This window comes from Miniopterus schreibersii (assembly GCF_964146895.1).
Source record: "Miniopterus schreibersii genome assembly, chromosome: 19".
Taxonomy (NCBI): Eukaryota; Metazoa; Chordata; class Mammalia; order Chiroptera; family Miniopteridae; genus Miniopterus; species Miniopterus schreibersii.
The window spans coordinates 30,030,214-30,049,723 of NC_138119.1; the positions used below are offsets into that span (position 1 = coordinate 30,030,214).

At 50.0% G+C, this 19,510-nt stretch overlaps 1 protein-coding gene across 2 annotated transcripts; it reads left to right on the forward strand.

Moving 5' to 3' along the window:
- The first annotated feature begins 990 nt into the window (after positions 1-990).
- PIGR (polymeric immunoglobulin receptor) lies at positions 991-19,249 on the forward strand. Of its 2 annotated transcripts, none has more exons than XM_081121408.1 (11): positions 991-1,187; positions 8,153-8,248; positions 8,930-9,271; positions 10,640-11,296; positions 12,531-12,869; positions 13,624-13,947; positions 15,074-15,245; positions 15,635-15,756; positions 16,380-16,511; positions 16,631-16,689; positions 17,723-19,249. In XM_081121408.1, the coding sequence occupies exons 2-11, from the start codon at positions 8,206-8,208 to the stop codon at positions 17,816-17,818; spliced, it is 2,286 nt and encodes a 761-aa protein (XP_080977534.1). In that variant the 5' UTR covers positions 991-1,187; positions 8,153-8,205; the 3' UTR covers positions 17,819-19,249. The 2 variants fall into 2 exon arrangements, with proteins under 2 accessions (XP_080977534.1, XP_080977533.1); XM_081121407.1 differs by lacking the exon at positions 991-1,187 and adding an exon at positions 1,280-1,370.
- Positions 19,250-19,510: the final 261 nt, after the last annotated feature.

Sequence of the window (19,510 nt, forward strand, 5' to 3'; positions counted from 1 at the left end):
TGAAATTAAGCTCCATAATAGAAAATACGGTTTCTTTATTTGCCATCTAATTCCTGATTGGGGGGGGGATACCCACTGGTGAGTGAGTGGGGAACTAAAATAGGACCTCGGGTTCTGACTGCCTTGTGCTTTCCGGGACTCTGTTTCTGCTTTCCCCCTTCCCCTTCTGGGGTTTGGCCTGCAGGACCCTGGAGGGAGAGCCTGGGTCAGCCCTGCCCAGGTAGAAAGGGGCAGGATTCGGGGTGGGGTGGGGTGCGAGGTGGAGGCATATGTGTGTGTGTTGGGGAGTGGGCTTTGTTGTGTGACCCAGACTGCTAAGATCATTTGGGGAACACCCGGGAGTCCTAACCAGGTCATGGCCAGGAGACCACGAGGGACTTGCTGAGGCAGTGCAGGAGTTTTCTACTCCAGCTCAGCAGATCAGCGCCATCCTTGATGTGGCTCAGAGCCCAAGTCCTGACAAGACTCAGAGGTTCGCCATTTCAGGGGACCCCAAAGGCAGCCAGTGTCTTCCATTCTTCTAGGAAGTGGAAAAGGAAGAGCCACGGTCCCCCAAATTCCCGGAGCTGGTCAAGGGCTCTGCAGAAGATGGGTAGAGTGTGTCCTAGGGACGGGGGGGTCAGTGTTCCTGAGGGAGTGGGAACTGAGACCCATTCCTGCCACCTGTCCCCCATCCAATGCATATCAATTTCATACCGTGCCCTGGACCAGGTGTTTTACATCTAACATCTGGTTATAACCTCAGCCTTCAGGTTTGGTGTTACTACCCCAGTTTTCCAGATGGAAAGAAATATGAAGGTGAAGTGTCTAGGGACTCGCAGCTGGAAAGGGGCAGTAAAGGCTCTTTGTTGTAGGATACGCTGTCTTGAATCCTGTAGCTGCAGAGATGGAGGATTCCTAAGTAACAGTCTCCCCAAGGTCAAGGGGAAGCAAACAGAGGCAACCAGGAAAGCCAAAGGGGAAGGAAAGCAAGGGATCTGTGAGTCACGTGCCCCTGGCTGGCCGCCATGCCCATGGGAGAGTGTCCCTTTAAGAACCCAGGTGTGGGTCAAGCCCTGCTCATAGTTTCAGTTTTGGCAGCAGTATCCAGTGTCCGCTGGCAACTTCTAGGAAGGCAGGGGTTGTGCACGGGCCAGCAGGCTGTTACCCCGAAACTGACTCGACGGGAGAGAAAGAAGTGTCTAAGAGTAAGTGTGGCTGCTCTGGGATCCCCAGATGGGATGCCATCTGGAAGGGCCTGGGGTGGTGAGGTAGGTGGTTCCTACATTCACAGGTCTCGGCCTCCCAGTGTGAGGGGAGGTGGACACGGGCTGCAGCCAGGGCGCTGAGCGTATGCCCGGGGACTGGAGGTGCCTATCCCAGGGAGATGGGTAAGGGCGCACGTGTGTGGGAGCCCCCACCCCTTTCCTGTGAGATATGAGCAGGTGGGAAGAAGGAATGTCTGTGGTCAGCATGTGTATTTATCTCCAAGTTTGATGCCTAAATGCCCTACCAGCTCCTCCACAGGTTAACTGTGTGACCTTAGGCAAGTCACTTAATTGCTCCTGAGCTTTGGTGTCTCAGTCTATAAAATGTGGATAAAAATGACACCTGTCACTTCGGGTTGATGTGGGGTTTATATGTGAGGTTCAAATATGTGTGAAATTGCTTTGCAAACTCTAGAGCAAAATAACAACTGTTGGGTGTTTTCCGATTTGGTTCTTGCTGAGCATCGGACGGACCTGGATAAGATAGCGCATAGAAAGTGCCTGGCACATAGCAGCTCCTCTTCTAGCCTCTGGCGCTGTCTCCTCCCTCAGCTTTCTGGAGAGGGCTCATGCAGCCCCTTTCTCTGGGCTTCAAGGAGGCTCTGAGCGCCTTTCTAATTTCACCACAGCTTTGTTCCATAATGTGTGTCACCCTGCCCTTGCTAAGGTGGGGAAAATAGGTCCCCAGGGTGATCGAGTAAGGTGGGCAGGACCCCGTCCCAGGCGCAGTCAGCATTCTGGAGCCCTGGTGCTGCTCCTGGCTCTGCAGCCAGGAAGCCTCAGTCCTAGGCCTCTCCCCTGTCTGTGCTCCCCCCTTGCCCATCCTTGCCCCGAGCCAGCCAGGGACCCTCCAGCACCAGAGCAGCAGCTGTGCAAGCTCCATCCCCCGCTGCCCCAGTTCCCTTTGTGCACCCGTCTCAGGCCTGGGCCACTCAAGCTGCGGCGCTGTTTTGGACACAGCCTTCGCTGTCGCTTCCCCCTTCGCTCGGGGAACTGCAGGTTCTTTAACACCTGGAGAGGGGATGCGCCGATTCCTGGGTTAGGGGAGAAGGCCGCTGTCTGGTCTGCCCAGAGCCAGCTCCGAACTCTCCCTCCATGCTTCTCCTGGCCTGCATGGGACGCTGCAGCAGAGAGCACAAGGAACCAGAAGTCAGGAGAGCATCTAGCTCTGCAGTCATTCTCTTCCCCGAGCTCCTCTAGATCTTGGTGGCTTTATTTTATAAAGAGCATGACAGCAGCAGCTTCCACATAGTAAGTCCACCTACCCTGGAAGGTAGGCAGGGTCGATAGGATCCCATTTTACAGTCAGGAAGCTAAGACTCCCTGAGTTGGCGTGAGTGGTGTAAGGTCACCAGCAAGCATGAAAGACCACATTTTGGCACAGTCATTTTGATTTGGTCATGGGGACGTTCTGACATCACCTGAAAAACTAAATAACCAACTTTTTAAAAGTAGTATTACCCACACGTGCTCAGCAGAGGCCCCCACGTCCATGTCTTGCCCTCTCTGAGTGGGCTGAGGCCAGGGTCCCCAGGTCCCTGGCTTTGATACAGTGTGATGTGGTAGAAAGCAGCTGTGGAGGCAATGTGTCTGGTTACAGGAAACAGACGTGACATGCCCTCTACCTGGTAGACGCTGAATAAATGGCAGCTATTATTATTTTTCAGGAAAAGATTTCTTGTTGGCACCTACCTCTGGGCTCAGGTGTCCCTCTACAGGAACTAAGCCTTCTGTGAAAGGTGGAGAGCAGGGAACTGAGCTAACTTCTCTAAGACTAATTTCCTTCTCCCTCCTCTCCCAACTGTTTCTCCTCAACTCCAAGACCCTCTGCAGTGCAGCATAGTAGCAAAGAGCTCATACTCTTGAATCAGAGTACATGGGTTTGAACCCCACTGTAGTCACTTACCAGCTGGGCAAATTTTCTACTTCTCTGTGCCTCAGTTGTCTCCTCTGTGAAATGAGTTTGCCCACTTAATCCTATCTCTTAGGGTGTCTGCAAAGATTAAATGAGTTAACACTTGCAAAGCACTTGGAAATTACTCAGTACGCGCTAACTCTAAATACTGCCCTCCATTTCTATCCTAGTACACAACACGTGTCTCCTCTTTCAGGCCATGCTGGTTCAATCTGAGCAGCTCACACCACACCCCACTCCCCCATCTTCAAAGGGTGCCCAGTAAATAGAATTCTCTTCTCTTCTCACTCTAAGATGAGAAAAAGAGAAGACTGTGTTGGTTTTAGAGAGGAGGTGGAAAAGAAAATGACATTTTTAAAAATCCTGATACCATACTAAACACTCTACATATGTTGTTCCTTTTAATCCTTACAGCAACTCTTTATACTGGGTACAATTATCTCCAGTTTACCAATGAGGACTGAAGCTCAAAGAGTTTAAAAAGCCTGCCCCCAATAGCCCTCAAGTGAGATTGTTCAGAGTCAAGCTGATGAGCCCATGCTTTGTGCCACTCTCCAGGTCGCAGCAACCTTGAAAGTCAAGGGCATGGGTCCCACTCCTCCTGTGCTTGAGTAATTGCAACCCCTTTCAGTTGAAGAAAACTTTATACTATTTAAAGTGCCCCCATATACATTATCCCACTATCCCCCTCCATATTTCCCTGTCCCACAGTAGCCCTTCAATCTAGAAGAGTCAGGGACTATGAAACCCACTTTGCAAATGAGAGAGTTGAGCCCAAGTGTTAGAGGTCTTCTGTAGCCTGTGGCAGAGCAAGACTCTGGGCTCTGCATTGCCCTCCATTCTCCATTGTTTCTTTAGTGCCCAGAACCAAGAAGGCATTTGGCAAGGTGAAGGGAATCAGTTCTGATTTTGCCCTTCTCAGAGAGGAGCTGTAAGGATATAACATTCCCAATCCCATCAGTCTTTGCTGTGCAGCTGGTCCTTGCCAGGCACTCTCCTAAAAAGCCCTCTAGAGATGGAGAGATTGACCTAGTTGGCACCTGCCTTCAAGGAGCCTGCCATCTGGTAGAGTGGATGAGATAAATACCTACATATCAAGGTAGAATGGGAAGGAGTCAATAACAAGGGTTCTAAGTCTTTGTTGAAAGGTGGAAATCCACAGGGCTTATTCCCAGAGCTTCATGGAGCTGGCATTTTAAATGTTTAATTTCTGCTTCTGTCTCACATTGGTAGCACGTCACTTAGATAGGGACAGGACCACAAAGTCTTGGATCTTCCTAGCTCATACATTCTTTGGACCCCTCAGCCAATTCTTTCTCCATCTACCTGCCCTCTGGAGTTCCAATTCCCTCTCCTCAACATTGCCTTTACTTGGACACTCTGCCACACTCCAGGGCTTCCATAAACTACACAAATTCTCCTAAGCTCTCTCCTGTCATCACAAGCCTACGGCCCTTCCAAACCACACAGACTGCTCTCCGTCTCTAGTGGTGCTGTGATTTCTGGGCTCAGCCTAGTCTATACTTGATCCCTGCACCCATGGGAGATGAGAGTGTATTCCCCAAAGGACTCAGGAATGAGTAGAGGAAACAGGGAAAGGAGCTGTTCAGTACAGGCCAAGGAAAGCCCTCTCCCCAGCCAAACCAACTCTCTTCACTCCTCTGAGCTTCAAGCTTCCTGCTCCTCCAAGTTCACATTCACAAGAAGTTCTCAGAAACTGCCAACTTGGCTTCAAGTCCCCATAGTGCATGCTCTTTGTCTGCTCTGAAGTGCCTGGGGCTGTGAGGGCCCTCCTGGCCCTCTGCTGTGTATCAAACAAGTGAAGAGCCCAGAGTTGCTCAAGACCATGGGACACAGCAGCAGCCAAGCCACAACCTGGTCCAGGAGACCCCTCTCCCCCTGAAAAAGGAGGAAACATGACATTAGATGGACAAATGTTTGGACTCAAGCTATAAGAACTGAAGATCAGTCATTCTAGCTGAATGGGAGCTAGCTAGGAGACAAACATAATTCTCCGGCATGCCCTGTACCCCTGCCCCACTCCACAGCTGTGTAGACTTATGAATATATCAGGGGCAGTGACTTGGTAAGAAGAGAATGATCTAGAATATCCCAGCCTGAGCAGTGAAAAACAACTCCTCTTTTAAGGACTAGAAAGGTGCCTTCGTGCATGACATACTAGCCTGTGTATTTCCCTAAAGAATAGGACCCTCTGCTCATCCAAGGAGTGATAACAGGGTAGTGATCCAATTCTGCTATGGATCTTGGGGCCAAGGATCTCTCTAACCCTTAGATTTCCCATCTGCAACATGAAGATAATAGTATCTACCTCTTGGGTTTGTTGTGAAGACAGATGAAGTCATATAAGAAAAGAAGCGAGAAATGAACCATGTGCATAGTAGATACCCAATAAATGTTACTTATGTTCTTTCCTTCCTTCCGTGAGCAAATCCTTTAAATCCAGCTCCAGGCACCATGACACTGGCACCTCCATGAAACCTGAATCTCCCAGGTTGGGAGAAAGTCTGGTTTCAAGAGGAAGAGATACTTAATCATTCTCTAAGCCCAAGGTTCTTTCAGCTGTTAGCAGAGAAATTGTGCGTCTAGTTTAGCTTTGGGCAAAGGCTTCTTGTTTCTGAGAGGATGGGTGCCCTTACCCCTCCATCATCTCCCCTGGGACTAGACTGTGTGTCCTCACCAAGATCACCCTCTGCCAGGTTTCCCTTCCAGCTGTGCATGCCTGATGCTTTCATCTCTGGCCCAAGGCTGTGCAAAGAGTAATGGGCACACACATGTATCCCCCCCCCCCCATATGGACACTTACAGCCATCAAGCATGTTACACATGAGAGGAAGCCTGGGCTGAAGGTCATGATCACCGCTGGAAACCTGGCATCTGACTCTTTGTGACCCAGGGCAAATTACTTTTACCCATCCAGGGGAGGACTGCATCCCCAGCTCAGCCCAGGGGAAGACCCACCCCTGCCTCACAGATATGTTAAGCTTGCTTATCTATAGGTGAGAACAGGAACCAGAGCCAAGGAGAGCCACTGCTGGTTTGGGCTCTTAAAACAACATGTGGCAGATTGTCCTCCCACCTGCCACTCAACCCAAGGCCAGTGCAAATGGCAGGTGGTAGACAGATTCCCCCAGACTCTGCAGCCAACCCATCCCATGTGTTCCAGGGTAGAAAGACTTCTCAGCCTTCTGATACCTGCTTCCACCTGGGAGCCTCCCTTCTGGTTCAAGCAGGCTGTCCCCCAGCCAGGACCCCTGAGCACATCCAGGGTGGGACTGACCCTGGCGTTTGGCTGAGGCCCCACTCCAGAAGTTAATGATTGGCCTGGTCTGAAAGGCCTAGGGCAATTAACCAGAATCAAGAGAGCCTCAAGTTGCCACCTGACACCATATCTGTCTCCACCTCCCCTATCCTGCTCCCCTTCCTCTTCCAAAGAACTAGAGAAACAGAATACCTTTATCTACACAAGGAAATAAAAAGGTTCCTTACTGGGAAATTCCCCCGCAGAAAAGAAATAACCAAGATAAACAGTTCTATTGCCTTTGGCTCAAGCTAGTGAAGGGAGTTGCTGGGAGAGCAGCAGGGGCCAAGTATTAAGGGGAGATTGGGAGAGCTGCCCTGACTCCCACCTGCTTCAAGATTCCTTATCTTTATGGGGGCTTTTTACTGCCTAAGCTTATTAACATGGTTCTCTCCTTCAACACTCTTGCTTCCAAGTTCACTGAAAAGTTTAAAGCCTGTCAGAGTCTGTGGGAAAGTGGGGACTCCCCTTTCCTCTTGTAGGCTGCCACTTGTGTCCTGAAAACGGCTGTGATTAGGATGGGCCCTGGGACCCTCAATTCTCCCAGCCCTGGGCTGTGCCCACATATGTGACAAGGTTCATATGCCCTGCATCCTCTGAGTGGCCTTGTCTTGGATTCTCCATCTTTGTCTGCCCAGCCTCACCAGGCAGGATAACAAAGGCTGGAACACCTGATTCCAGAACCAAGTCTCCGGGATATTGTGGGCATATTATTCAGCATCTCAAGCTCTTGATTTTTCTATCCATAAAATGGTTATAATTCTATCAGTTCTGTCTTATTTAAAAGGAAGTTATAAAGCTCCAGAGAAATAGTGTGAAGGACAGTACTTTGATAAGCAATGGGGGCTCTAAAACAATAAGAACAAGCACAAGGCATAAGCACGCTGCTGTATTTGAGGTGTAATTAGGGTGCCATGGGAGAGGTTAAGAGCTTGAATTTTGGAGTTCAACAAAGTTGGGTTCAAGTCTCACCCACCTCCCCCACCCACACACTTGACCCCTGTGTGACCTCAAGAAATGCTCTTAACCCTTAAGCTTTCATTTCTTCCTATGTAAAATGTGGATAAGAATTCCTACCTCATAGGGGCTGATATCAAGTTTAAATGAGACAATACACCTACCTTGTTTCACACAGTGCCTGGAACATATAAAAGAACAATAGATGGTGGTTATGCCCATCATTGTCACATTTGTAACTTTAATCCTTACTAGGCTTCCTGTATGGGTCTTGGTTTATTCATATGAATGCACCACAAAATATGCCACCACCACCCCACCTCCCAGGGATGGCAGCTGAGACAGAGAGATGGGGCCACATGTTGGTAGTAACCGACCATCCAACGAGCTGTTCCAGAGCTCTTACAGCTCGTGCTCAGAACCCTGCCTCCCAGGCAGGAATACAGAAGAAATGGCACTTGTGTCTCTACCCCAAAGGAGCTTGCAGATGAGCTGAGAAGATAAAAATATATATGATAACTTTTGAGGAACAAAAAGCACTGTGAGGTGACAAGAATTTGAGCTCTAATGGGAAAGGTGGAGCCATTCATTCTCTCAATAGGATTTATGTCCATTACCTGCACATACAAAACCAAACAGGTGTTACAGAAACTCTAAGGTCATGCAGACTTGGAAGACATAGGCGCTTCATCCCCTCATGCTATTGTTTTTCAGCATCCAAGCAAGAAATTAGCCTGGGCCACACAGCCCGGAGGGAGCCACCAACAATGAAGCTCTTCTTCCTCGCCTGCCTGCTGGCTGTCCTCCCAGGTGCGTCTGCCAGGCCCCAGCCCACTCCCTGCAAGATCCAGTTCCCTGGGGACACTGAGATCAGGCCCATCCCCAGGGATGCCCCTCTCAGAAGGTACACTCCCTAGAGGAGGCATCACACAGGTGATGCGGAAAACCCTCTTCTGAAAATGGGCTGGGATCAGGAACAGGAAAGGCAGTTCCTCATTCCAAGGCCAGGGTCTGCTCTTCACTGGGAATTATAACAAGACCTCGACCTTGAACCAAACATCTCTATGAGTTGCAATGGGGTTTGGGGAAAATGACTTGTCCTTTCTGGCTCTCAATATTTTTATATGGAAAAAATAATAATCTAGAAAGCATTTTTAGAAAAATCAGGAAATAATAGACAGACAGCACATGCAAAAGTATAGCACCCTACACAAGTGTTTTTTTTAATAAACAAGGGATATCATTAAATAAGTTTTCATTTCACTGTCCTTCGAATGGTTGTCATTAATAAATTAGAATTCAAATTTAATAGCGATTAATCAATTCTTTTAGCCAACAGCAGCAGTTGTCTAGTTGTAGTACACATAAATAATCCACAGAAGGCCCATGTGTTAGGTGGACATTTCATCTCCTCCAGGGGGGCTATCAGGATTCTTTCAGCAGGCTTTACCTCCCACAGCCTCAGAAAACTTCTGTTCTCTGTCCCCACAGTGGTCTCCATGAAGAGTCCCATTTTTGGTCCCCGGGAGATGAGCAGAATGGAAGGCAGCTCGGCGTCCATCACCTGCTACTACCCAGATGCCTCCGTCAACCGGCACTCTCGGAAGTACTGGTGCAAGCAGGGAGCCAAGGGCCGTTGCACAACCCTCATCTCGGATAGCTACGTCTCCAAGGGCTACGAGGGCAGAGCCAGTATCACCAACTACCCAGAGAATAACACGTTTGTGGTAAACATTGGCCATCTCACCCAGAGTGACTCTGGGAGCTACAAGTGTGGTTTGGGCATTATTAACGAAGGCCTGTCCTTTGATGTGAGCCTGGAGGTCCTCCCAGGTGAGGATCCTTGGGCTTCTGTGGGAAAGTGAGTGGGAATCATCTTGGGTGCAATGGGAGGGCTTGAGGAAGAATGTTCTGAGAGGGAAGGTCTCCTAGCATGAGGTGGGGAAGGCTGCGGTTCCTCCTGCCTCTGGAGGCAAGGACCTTTCATAACAGACCATGAGAATGAGACAGATGGCACCTACTTGGGGGTGGTGGATAGACCTTTCTAGATCTTCATAGCCTAGTACATTTTAGGGTTTTACTGAGGCCCTAGCTTAGAAGAGCATCAGGAGGACAACTTTTGTTGTGTATGGTGCACGTGGTACAGGAGGTCTATGAGCTGAGGGACATAGAAAAGGCAGGGAGAGATTTAGAGGGATCCTTAAATTTCTGCCACTAGTGCACCCTTTAGGTCAAGACCTCAGGTCACCAGAAGGCTTCTTTGAAAATACATTTTTTTACCCGGGATCCATTAGTTCATCAACACTCTCAGCATAAAATATGTGGCCAGTTCTTGCCCAAAGACCAGGGCTCTGAAGAGATGGGCCTGTGAACAAGCCTGTTCTAATTGAGAAAAAGGGGGGGGGGGGGATTTTTATGACAAAGTTTCAGTGACAAGGGCATTTTAGATAATCAAGGGAAATTAAAATAGAAAGGTCTTAAGGAGGAAATTTGGAGAAATTCTCAAAGATATGTTTTGCTCTTTGGGGATGTGCTTAGTATAATCTGTGGACCGAATAGAGTTCATTTAGGTGGTCATGGAGATTCATAAAATCAGAGTCATAAGAGCAAAGGAGAGCTTAGAGTTGACCCTCGATAGGACATCCAGAAGAGCACTGGAGAGAATGGGGGTGCAGCCTCTGGTCCAATACTGTAGATGGCAGAAATTCATTACTTCACAAAGAAGTACATTCCTTGTTTAGACTGTTGTAAGTTTTAGAAACTCTCTCATAAAACACTGAAAGCCACCCCCTTGTATTTACATTCATCTGTTCATTTCGACACATATTAATTTGGACACCTACTGTGTAGAGGCATCGTGTTAGGTCCTACATGGGAGTCAATCACCTGCAAAGCATCTTTGCCCCAGAGGGGCTTCCAGCCTGGGGGGAACATAATTAACTCTATACAAGACTGGGTGTATGTGATAAGTAAAAAGAGATGTAAGTAAAAAAAAGAACATAGGAGAGGGAGAGATTCAGGCTTCATGAATGAAACAGCAGTAAAGCTGGGCCTTGGGAGACATCCTGACAGTGTCCCTCTGGGGAGGACATTCCAGATGCTAGGCACACCCAGATCCTCACTGGGAACACTGAGTAACTGAGTAGTCCAATGTCCCAAGAAACTGAAATCACAACTTGCCTCCCGCCCCTCCTCCTGCAGGTCCTGGGCTCCTAAATGGCACTCAAGTCTATACAGGAAAACTGGGCAAAACAGTGACCATCAAATGCCCTTTCAAGCCTGAGAATGTAATGGAGGTAAAGTATGTGTTCAGGGAGTTAGATGGTGCCGAAACTTACCTAGTCACCGACACCAATGGGTATGTGAGCGACGACTACAAGGACAGAGTTGAGATCTCTATTATGGGCACCAGCCAACTAGAATTCAACTTCATCATCAAGCAACTCCAGCTCAGTGATGCAGGGAAGTATGTCTGCCAGGCTGGGCCTAAAAATAAAAATGACAGAAGCAATGTTGACCTGCACGTGCTGAAGCCGGAGCCTCAGCTGCTTTATGGAGACCTGAGGGGCTCAGTGATCTTCTACTGTGCCCTGGGCCCAGGGGAGGAAACTCTGACCAAATTTCTGTGCCGGATGAGCAAAGGGAAAGCCTGCGAAGTGGTCGTCAATACACAGGGGAAGATGGCTGAGGCCTTTGAGGGAAGGATCCTGATTGCTCCTGTGGACAAAACCTTCTTCAAGGTGCACATTGCTGACCTGAGGAAAGAAGACGCAGGGAGCTACCTGTGTGGGGCCCACGCCACTGGTGGCCCTCAGGAAGGCTTGTCCATGCAGCCTTGGCAACTCTTCATCAATGAAGGTGAGACCTGAGAAGGGAAGAGAGAAGAGGTGAGGTGATCTGGCAGGTGACAGCCTAGCTCACTCCCTGTGAGTCTATTTAATAGTCATGAGCCGGTCAACAATATCCACTCCCGGACAAGCCCGGAGCTAGATGCTATGTGGGCAGCGGTCCAGGACAGCTAGGAAACACAGCCCCTGCCTTGTGTTATCGCTTAATTCTTCTCTGTCATCATGGTGATGGCTGTCACTGGTCAATAGAAATGAGGAGAGTGAAGCTCCCGATTGAAGCAAGACTTGTAGATTGTCTGGGTTTCAGAGAGCCACAGTGAAGACGTAACATGGAATCCCAGGGCTTGCAGGGCCCTCTGTCCCTTCTCCCTGACCCTCAGCCGAATGGCACCTCATGCTTTACACTCAGATGGAAAAAGGAGTGCCTTGTCTTGCTCTCAAAGTTTTCCCAGGAAGGCATGGCCCTGCCTCTAAATTTTCCTTTCCAACAGCTCTTAGGGTTAATAGTTATTCAGGAAGATCTGGCTTACTTAGCTCTACTTCAGCGAGCCATCAATGTGGTGAAATACTTAAATCCCTTCTCCTTCCCACCCTGGAGCACTCTGCACAGAGTTACCTTCATAAGAAGCAAGAAACCAGTACTTACAGTTCACTGTCACTACCCTCATACCTATTAAGGGGCTCGCATCGTTTCTCCATCCAGCTTGTGGTCCTTAACACCTTCCTCAGCAACTTCAGTCACCCAGGTTCTCACTGAACCTCAGTGTGAACTTCTTGGAGAAAGGCTGTACTTCTCTTTGAGAAGGCCCTCAGGGTCCTCGACAATTAAACTTATCTGTGCTACATAGTTTATATTTTAAATCCTGCTGTTCTAAATATAGTTTCTTGATTTGGAGAAAATCCATCAGTCTATTTTTGTGGGACAAGCCATTAAACAGACAAAAACTTATATAGAGGATTTCGTAAGGAGCCAAGAGAGGAGCAGATAGTGTCCCCTTCATTTCCTTCCAGTCCGCTCAGGCTAAGGTAGGCGAAGGGAACACAAAGTCCTGACTGGTGGTGAAGATTACGGGGGTCTGGTTGGGCGGCTCCAGCTACAGGCGCTGTGACATTAGGAGTCTTTCTGATTTTCTGGGAAGGAGGAGGGGATGAGTCTGACCCTTACGCCCACCCTGCCTGAAACCGGGGGGAAGAGCCTGCTCAGACCATGTTGCTGTTCTCCCATCCCATCTCTGCCCTTCTAGACACAAGGATCCCCCGAAGTCCCTCCGTGGTGAAAGGTGTGGTTGGAGGCTCTGTGGCCATGCTCTGCCCATACAACCCTAAGGACACAAATAGCCAGAAGCACTGGTGTCGCTGGGATAAGGAGAACAGTGGCTGCACCCTGCTGGTGAGCAGCGAGGGCCTGGATGAGAAGCAATACGAACCCTACGAGGGCAGGCTCACCCTGCACGAAGAGCCCGGCAACGGCTCCTACACAGTCATTCTCAACCAGCTCACCGCCCAGGACGCCGGCTTCTACTGGTGTCTGACCAGCGGTGACACTCGCTGGTGGTTCCCAGTGGAGCTCAAGATTGTTGAGGGTAAGCCCTGGCTGCGCAGCTCAGTTGAGGGGAGCATCAGCCCGTGCACCAAAAGGTGGCAGGTTCGATTCCTGGTCAGGGCGCATACTCAGGTGGCAGGTTTGACTCCTGGTTGGGGCATGTACAGGAGGCAACTGATCGATGTTTCTCTCCTCCCCCTTCCTCTCTCTCTAAAAAAATCAATAGAAAAGCATCCTTCGGGGAGGATTGAAAAAAAAAAAAAAGAGAGCTGAACTGGGGCAAGAGGGAAGGGAGGCAGCCCAGGACTGCTCCAGTCAGCAGCAGCCTCAACCCCCAACCACTCTTCCTTCCACTTCCCCCACCTCCCTCCCCTGGAGGGACAGACCTCGGGAGAGAGCCCACCTGTGGAGGGGTCACGCTTTCATACCCGCAGCAGGCACCCTTCCCAGCACCCAGCCTTCGCTCTTCAGACAGCCACACACAGCACGTCCTACCTGAAGTGGAGCACAGCTCTTTGTATTGAGTTCAGAAAAGAGCAAAGAAAGCAAACTGAAGCGAGCATGCAAGGTTCCATGTTCTGTGATAGACTGATTGGTGGCGGTCACTCATCATAATTATTATATAGATGCACAATTACATTTCTTATGCATCCAGTATAATGTTATTATTTACAATGCTGTCCAAAGAGGAAATGGGCTGTGGACCAAGGTCCCCACAACAGTCATTTCCCTGCAGCACTGTAGTCCCCAGTGCCAACTTCTGTGCCTATTTTCTCCCTCCTTCCCTGCTCCAGGAGAGCCAAACCTCGAGGCACCCAAGGAGGCCACTGCTTGGCTGGGAGAGACTCTCAATCTGCCTTGCCACTCACCCTGCAAATTCTACTCCTACGAGAAATACTGGTGCAAGTGGAGCAACGAAGGTTGCAAGGCACTGCCCAGCCAACAGGAGGGTTCCAGGCAGGCCTCCGTGAACTGCGACCCGAACAACCAGCTCACCTCCCTGATCCTGAACCCAGTCACCAAGGACGATGAGGGGTGGTACTGGTGCGGGGTGAAGAATGGCCCCCGATTTGGAGACACCACCGCTGTCCACGTGGCGGTCAAGGAGAGGGCAAAGGGTGAGTCTCCAAAGCCAAGGTCTGCTCCCCCCTGGATCCCAGAGAAAGGTTCCTGCCTTTTTGGAGTCAGGTTTGTCTCTAAGAGTCTGGGGCCTGGAGATTTAGCCCCCACATAGTCTCAGCCCTCCAAAAAGGGCATCACAAATAAACACACAAGTTAACAAAAAAAATAGCTGGCTTGCCATTTAACCTCAGCTTCAAGATAAATCCCGTAGTTGTCCCTTTAGGCCATTTGAGAACCTTTCTATATGTAGAGATCTTCCTTTTTAGAGAAATTTCCAAGTCACTGTCACGTGCAATACACTCTGCCAAAGCTGGCTTTCAAAAGATAGCCGGTACCTTCTCTTACAAGGTCTGATAAAGAAAGTTAAGCCTGGCCAGGTGTGGCTCAGCAGTTGAGCGTTGGCGATAGGGGTTCAATTCCTGGTCAGGGCACATGCCCAGGTTGTGGGCTCGATCCCCAGTAGGGGGCATGCAGGAGGCAGCCGATCAATGACTCTCTCATCACTGATGTTTCTATCTCTCTCTCTCCCTCTCCTTTCCTCTCTCTGAAATTAATAAAGATATTTTTTTTTAAAAATTTAAGGCAACTTCTTTTAGTAAGTTTGCATTTCCCACCTCTTTTAAAATGTCATCTGAAATATTCTATCCCTAATCAGGATATTTTTAGTCCCTCTAGAAATGCAGCTGTGTCTGGGTCCTGCTGGTCTACCTCACTGAGGGGTCCAGGGCCAAGCTACCACGAGGGGGCAGCACTATCCCACCCAGCCCTGCAGTCAGGAGGCTTTGGTTGGGCAGGATTTTAAAATGTGAAAAATCTCCCTGTCCCTAAATGATGGGTCAGTCAGTCCTTATGCACAGTTGGATCTATGATATGGAGCCTTGTAGATGAAAATAAAGAATAAATTTGGTGTTAATGGGACAGAGATCAGATCATCTGTGACAAATAAAAGAAGACCGTTACTCCTCTATTTCTAGTGTCATCCTGGATCCTACCTTAACAGCTTTGAAATCTCACTCTCACCCTGTGAGTTGTAATAAAGTCCCACTCCTCAGACTCCTTAACCTCAAGGAGTGAAAAAGATAGAGTAAGAGCCATAATTCAGCCCCACTCTGCTCCCTCCAGCGTCCCAAGATGTCAGCCAACTGAATGTGGCTCCTGGCAAGCAAACGATAGAGGCACGTGCCAAGAACACTGAGGACATCATTCAGGGTCCCAGGCTTTTTGCAGAAGACGTAGCAGGGAAGGATGATGGAGACCTGGGAGACAGGAGCAAAGCACTTGTAGATCCTGGCAGGTAAGGAAGGATTTGGGGCTCCCCCTTCAGAGAACATCCCAAAGGACTAGGACCTGAGGCTGGGCTACTGGGTCTGGGCAGGAGAGCCTGTCAGCTTCCGGATGGTGGGGGCAGCCCTCACCGCCTCTGCTAGTGCTCAGGGGAGGCCACCAGTGTTCTCGGGCCTTCTCCCGTGGCCGGGGCAGTGTTTACCGTCCAGGCCTGGGATGCAGAGAAGGCTCAGCACTTGCCTTTGCCCTGTCTGGGAGGGTTTCTTAGAAAAAAAATGGAGCTAGAGGGTTCTATCAAGAGGACAGACTGGATTAACCTGGGAGGAAGACCTAGCTAGAGCCAGCACATTGCGGGACACCCAGGTTCCTCTTCAGTGGCTAACTCCCCCTTCCTTCCAGCTCTGCAGGGCAAGGAGGGAGCTCCACAGTGCTGGTCTCCACCCTTGTGCCCCTGGCCCTGGTGCTGGCACTGGGGGCCTTGGCGGTGGCAGTGGTTAGAGCCCGACACAGGAGGAACGTTGGTGAGCCCCAGGATGCTCCGTGCTCCCCACCTCCAACCCCTTGGCGGGGGGCTGCCGTGGTTCCTGCTCTTTCTATAAGTTCAAGAAAGGGTCCTGGGAAAGCAGGGTGGGGGAAGATAAACCTGCGGGTACCCAAAACTTATATTAAGTGCTGCTGTTCAAATACTGTCTCTGGAAAGCCATCCCCGATCGCTCAGGTGTAAAGTGAGAGGCGGGGCTGCCAAAAAGAGGAAAGCAGGATGCTGGGGAGCCCGCACCTCCAGCCTGGCTTGAGGACTAATTGGATTGGACTTTGGGTGTCCCCATTTCCTACCTCGTGGCTCAAGACGGGGATCATAATACCACCTCAGAGGCTGATGAGAAGACAAGACAAGGTGCTGGGCATTGAAAGGTCACAGAGTGACAAATAGGTCAAGGATTATTGAGTCCTGATTATTTATGAAAAGAGACTGGGGAGGAGACTCAGAGCACTGCCAGTCTGCTTTGGGTCCTAGTCAGAGATGAGCAACCAGAGACCCTCCCCCCCAGCTGTCCCGCGGGGCTGCCTCTGAGAGAAGCAGCATGTCCTGCTCTCACATGTCCCCAGCCCCGTCCCTACACCAACTCCTCTTTCTCCTGGACAGACCGGGTTTCCATTGGAAGCTACAGGACAGACTTTAGCATGTCGGACTTGGAGAGCTCCAGGGATTTCGGAGCCAATGACAACATGGGAGTCTCTTCGGTTGTTCAGGAGACATCTCTTGGAGGAAAAGATGGTATGTCCCTCACTCGAGAGGATGCCTGAGCCCCTGGAGAGCAAGAATTAGAGCTGACTCTGCACTAGGTGGGAATAGGAGGCTAGTGAGTACTAATTCACCTCCTTCTCTTCACACAGAGCTCTCGGCCACCGCTGAGGACACCAAGGACACTGATGAGCCCAAGAAGGCCAAGAGGGTAAGGGTGAGGAGGGAGAAGGAGACCTCCCTTGGGTGACAAGGAAATGCAGCATGGGGGCTATAGTCAGACATGGGGGAAAGCTACCTAGCTTGGGCTGATGTCAGAGCAGGGAAGGGGAGGTGAGCGGTGTTCAGGAGAAATGCTGAAGCTGAGATGTATTTTACTGGTTGTGGCGTTGATGCGGTGGGGCAGAGGCTGGAGGTGGGCTATGATTATAGGCTGCAAACTCGCAGGAGGGAGGGAGGCTGGGGAGGAGGGAGGCAAGCTCGGGAAACATCCTGCCACAGGTGTGAAGGTCAAGTGTCAAAGGCTGGTGATTAGGCGGGTGCTCCTCCTGGGCTGTGGGGCCCATGGACTTCATGTCACCCACCCTCCCTTGAGAGTTTGCTCACGACCAGCCTTTTGCCTGGGTCTGGAAAACATTCACTGGTGGTGGGCAATTTGATAGTCACTAGATGCCCCTCCCCACTTGAAATCCTATCGGAGGCCTCCTGCCTCTGGGTCCTGTTTTACTGTCGTCCCCTTGTGCCTCCCTAATCTCAAGGTGATAGCATCTATCATATCTATGCTCCCTTGCAGAAGTAGTCCCCAGCATTTGGAACAATTGGGGGAATGAGTTGGTTCTGGACAGAGTCTTCCCCTCGAGCCTTGTGTTGTGTTTGGGCTGGTGGAGAAAGAGAAACCTGAACCACTGAGCCACTGTGGCTGATGTCAAGCTAGGCCCCTTGCCATCTTGAACTGTGTGGGCAGAGCTTCCGGGGACAGGCCCAGGCAACAGAGGGTTCCACTCCACGTGTCGGAAGGAGGTAGTGAGACAAAGGGAGGTATTTTTAGAAGCTGCAACTTTCCGTTTCTCAAGATTAGCCCACTTTGGTAGCATGGGGGCTGGAACAAGAACAGCGGGTCCCCACAGGCCTGGGTTGCTGGGGCCACAATTATGAATTCAGGCTGTTCAGAGGGTCCCCTTCTTCTGACCCCCGCCCACTGAGTGAATGCCCCAAACACTGACTCCTCTCCCGTTGCCCCTCAGTCCTCCAAGGAGGAAGCTGACATGGCCCACACCGCCTTCCTGCTCCAGGCCAACCAGATGGTGACCAGCGTCCAGGACGGCCCCAGCGAAGCCTAGGCAGAGCGGCTGCCTCCTCCTTCCACCCTTGACAATCACCTTCAGAATCATGCTGATGCTTAGGGCCTTCAGCCCCGGGGCTCCACCGCCTGCACTCCCCCCCACCTAGGCTTTTCCTACTGTCCCCAGACAGCGTGCGAGTCCCTCCTCAGTGGCACGCAAGTCTGGCCTCATTCCCTTTGAGGGTGAGGGGGCCCGAAGGATTCCCACCTGAGGGAACTTATTTCTAATGAGACAACTAAGATGTGGATGGAGAATGGAATTTTAGAGAGGCCTCATCACAAAAACAGAGAACTCAGGATGGGTGAGAGCTAATTTTAGAAAGGAGGGCCATTCAGGGCGTCTCTGCTCCCGTATTATGGGATGTCCAGGGGACTCTCCTCTTCACTCCATCCCTCCATCTCTCACCCCCTCCCTGCCATCCATCCTTTCTTCTTCTCTCCTTCATTGAAAATATGTATATGAGCCCTGGCCGGGGAGCGCAGTTGGTTAGAGCGTCATCCTGATTTCACCAAGGTTGTGAGTTCGTTCCCCGGTCAGGGCACATACAGGAAGCAACCGATGATGCATAAATAAGTGGAACAACAAGTCGATGTTTTTCTCTCTCTCAAGTCAATAAAGTAATAAAAACTAAAAAAAGAAAATACATATCTGAATCCTCATCAGAACCCAGGCGCTCTGTTAGGCGCATGAATAGAGAGGCCGCACACCCAGCCTGCAGCCTTTCTGTAGACATCACTGAGACCTTGGTAGCCACAGGTCCTCTCAGTGTATTGTACTCGCTGTGACTTGAAATCCTCATTAGGTGTACTCACCTCTCTGCCCATATTGGGAGAAATCATAAAATGTCTGGAGTCCTAAGGCCTTAGGGGTCATGAAACATGGGCATACATACAACGAATCTTAAATACATATTCTTAATATTTTACAGGTGAGAAAAATTGGGTCCTGAGAGGTGAAGAGGTTTGCTCATGGGCACCAAGTGAGATACACTAGTGTCAAAATTCGATTTGGCATCTAATTTTCTTGGCCAGGGATTTCTCTACAGGAGACCCTGTTCTCCTGGTGAAAGAGTTTTAGAACAAGGAGGAAGATTGAAAGGAGGGGAGGGGAAGGTGGAGGGAGACAAAACTGTGAATGGAGGCTGGTCTTTCACAGGCCTCACCTCAGGGAAGACACCGTTTCCCTTTCTGTCGCTCACATGGACCTAAGAGGATAAGAGAATGGCCAAACTCTCATAACCCCTGTATTTGAAGAGTTCTGAATGGAAGGGAAGAAAAGAGGGTATTTGATGGTGCAAAGGAAGGGCTGATCTCCAAAGAGCTAAGGTTGAGGGTCTTTTTCCTTTGAGCTCTGTACCTCAACCAGCAGGCACTTGCTAACAAATCAAAAATGTGACTTAATTAATAATTAAAGACCATGATTGCCACCAAAGAGACTCAGACTGCATTTGTGCCCCATACTCTCTGTTTCCCAGAAAACCCTTTCAGAGACGTTTGCTTGGGTCCCACTTTCAAGCACTCCATGACAAGTATCTAAACCACAGTTTCCTCCATCTCCAATACTGGGCTGAAGTAGGACACAGAACTCCCTCCAAGTGGGACCAAGGTTATCTTCAAAGAATAATCTTCAAGACCCCAAAGCTCTGTTATAGAACATAATTAAGACTATTTATAATGGAATAAACTGGAA

Bases quoted from the DNA above. Each gene is read 5' to 3' on its own strand.
- PIGR (XM_081121407.1), top strand. The intron at 12,870-13,623 runs GTAAGCCCTGGC...TCCCTGCTCCAG, and splicing joins GGAGCTCAAGATTGTTGAGG to GAGAGCCAAACCTCGAGGCA. The intron at 13,948-15,073 runs GTGAGTCTCCAA...TGCTCCCTCCAG, and splicing joins GGTCAAGGAGAGGGCAAAGG to CGTCCCAAGATGTCAGCCAA.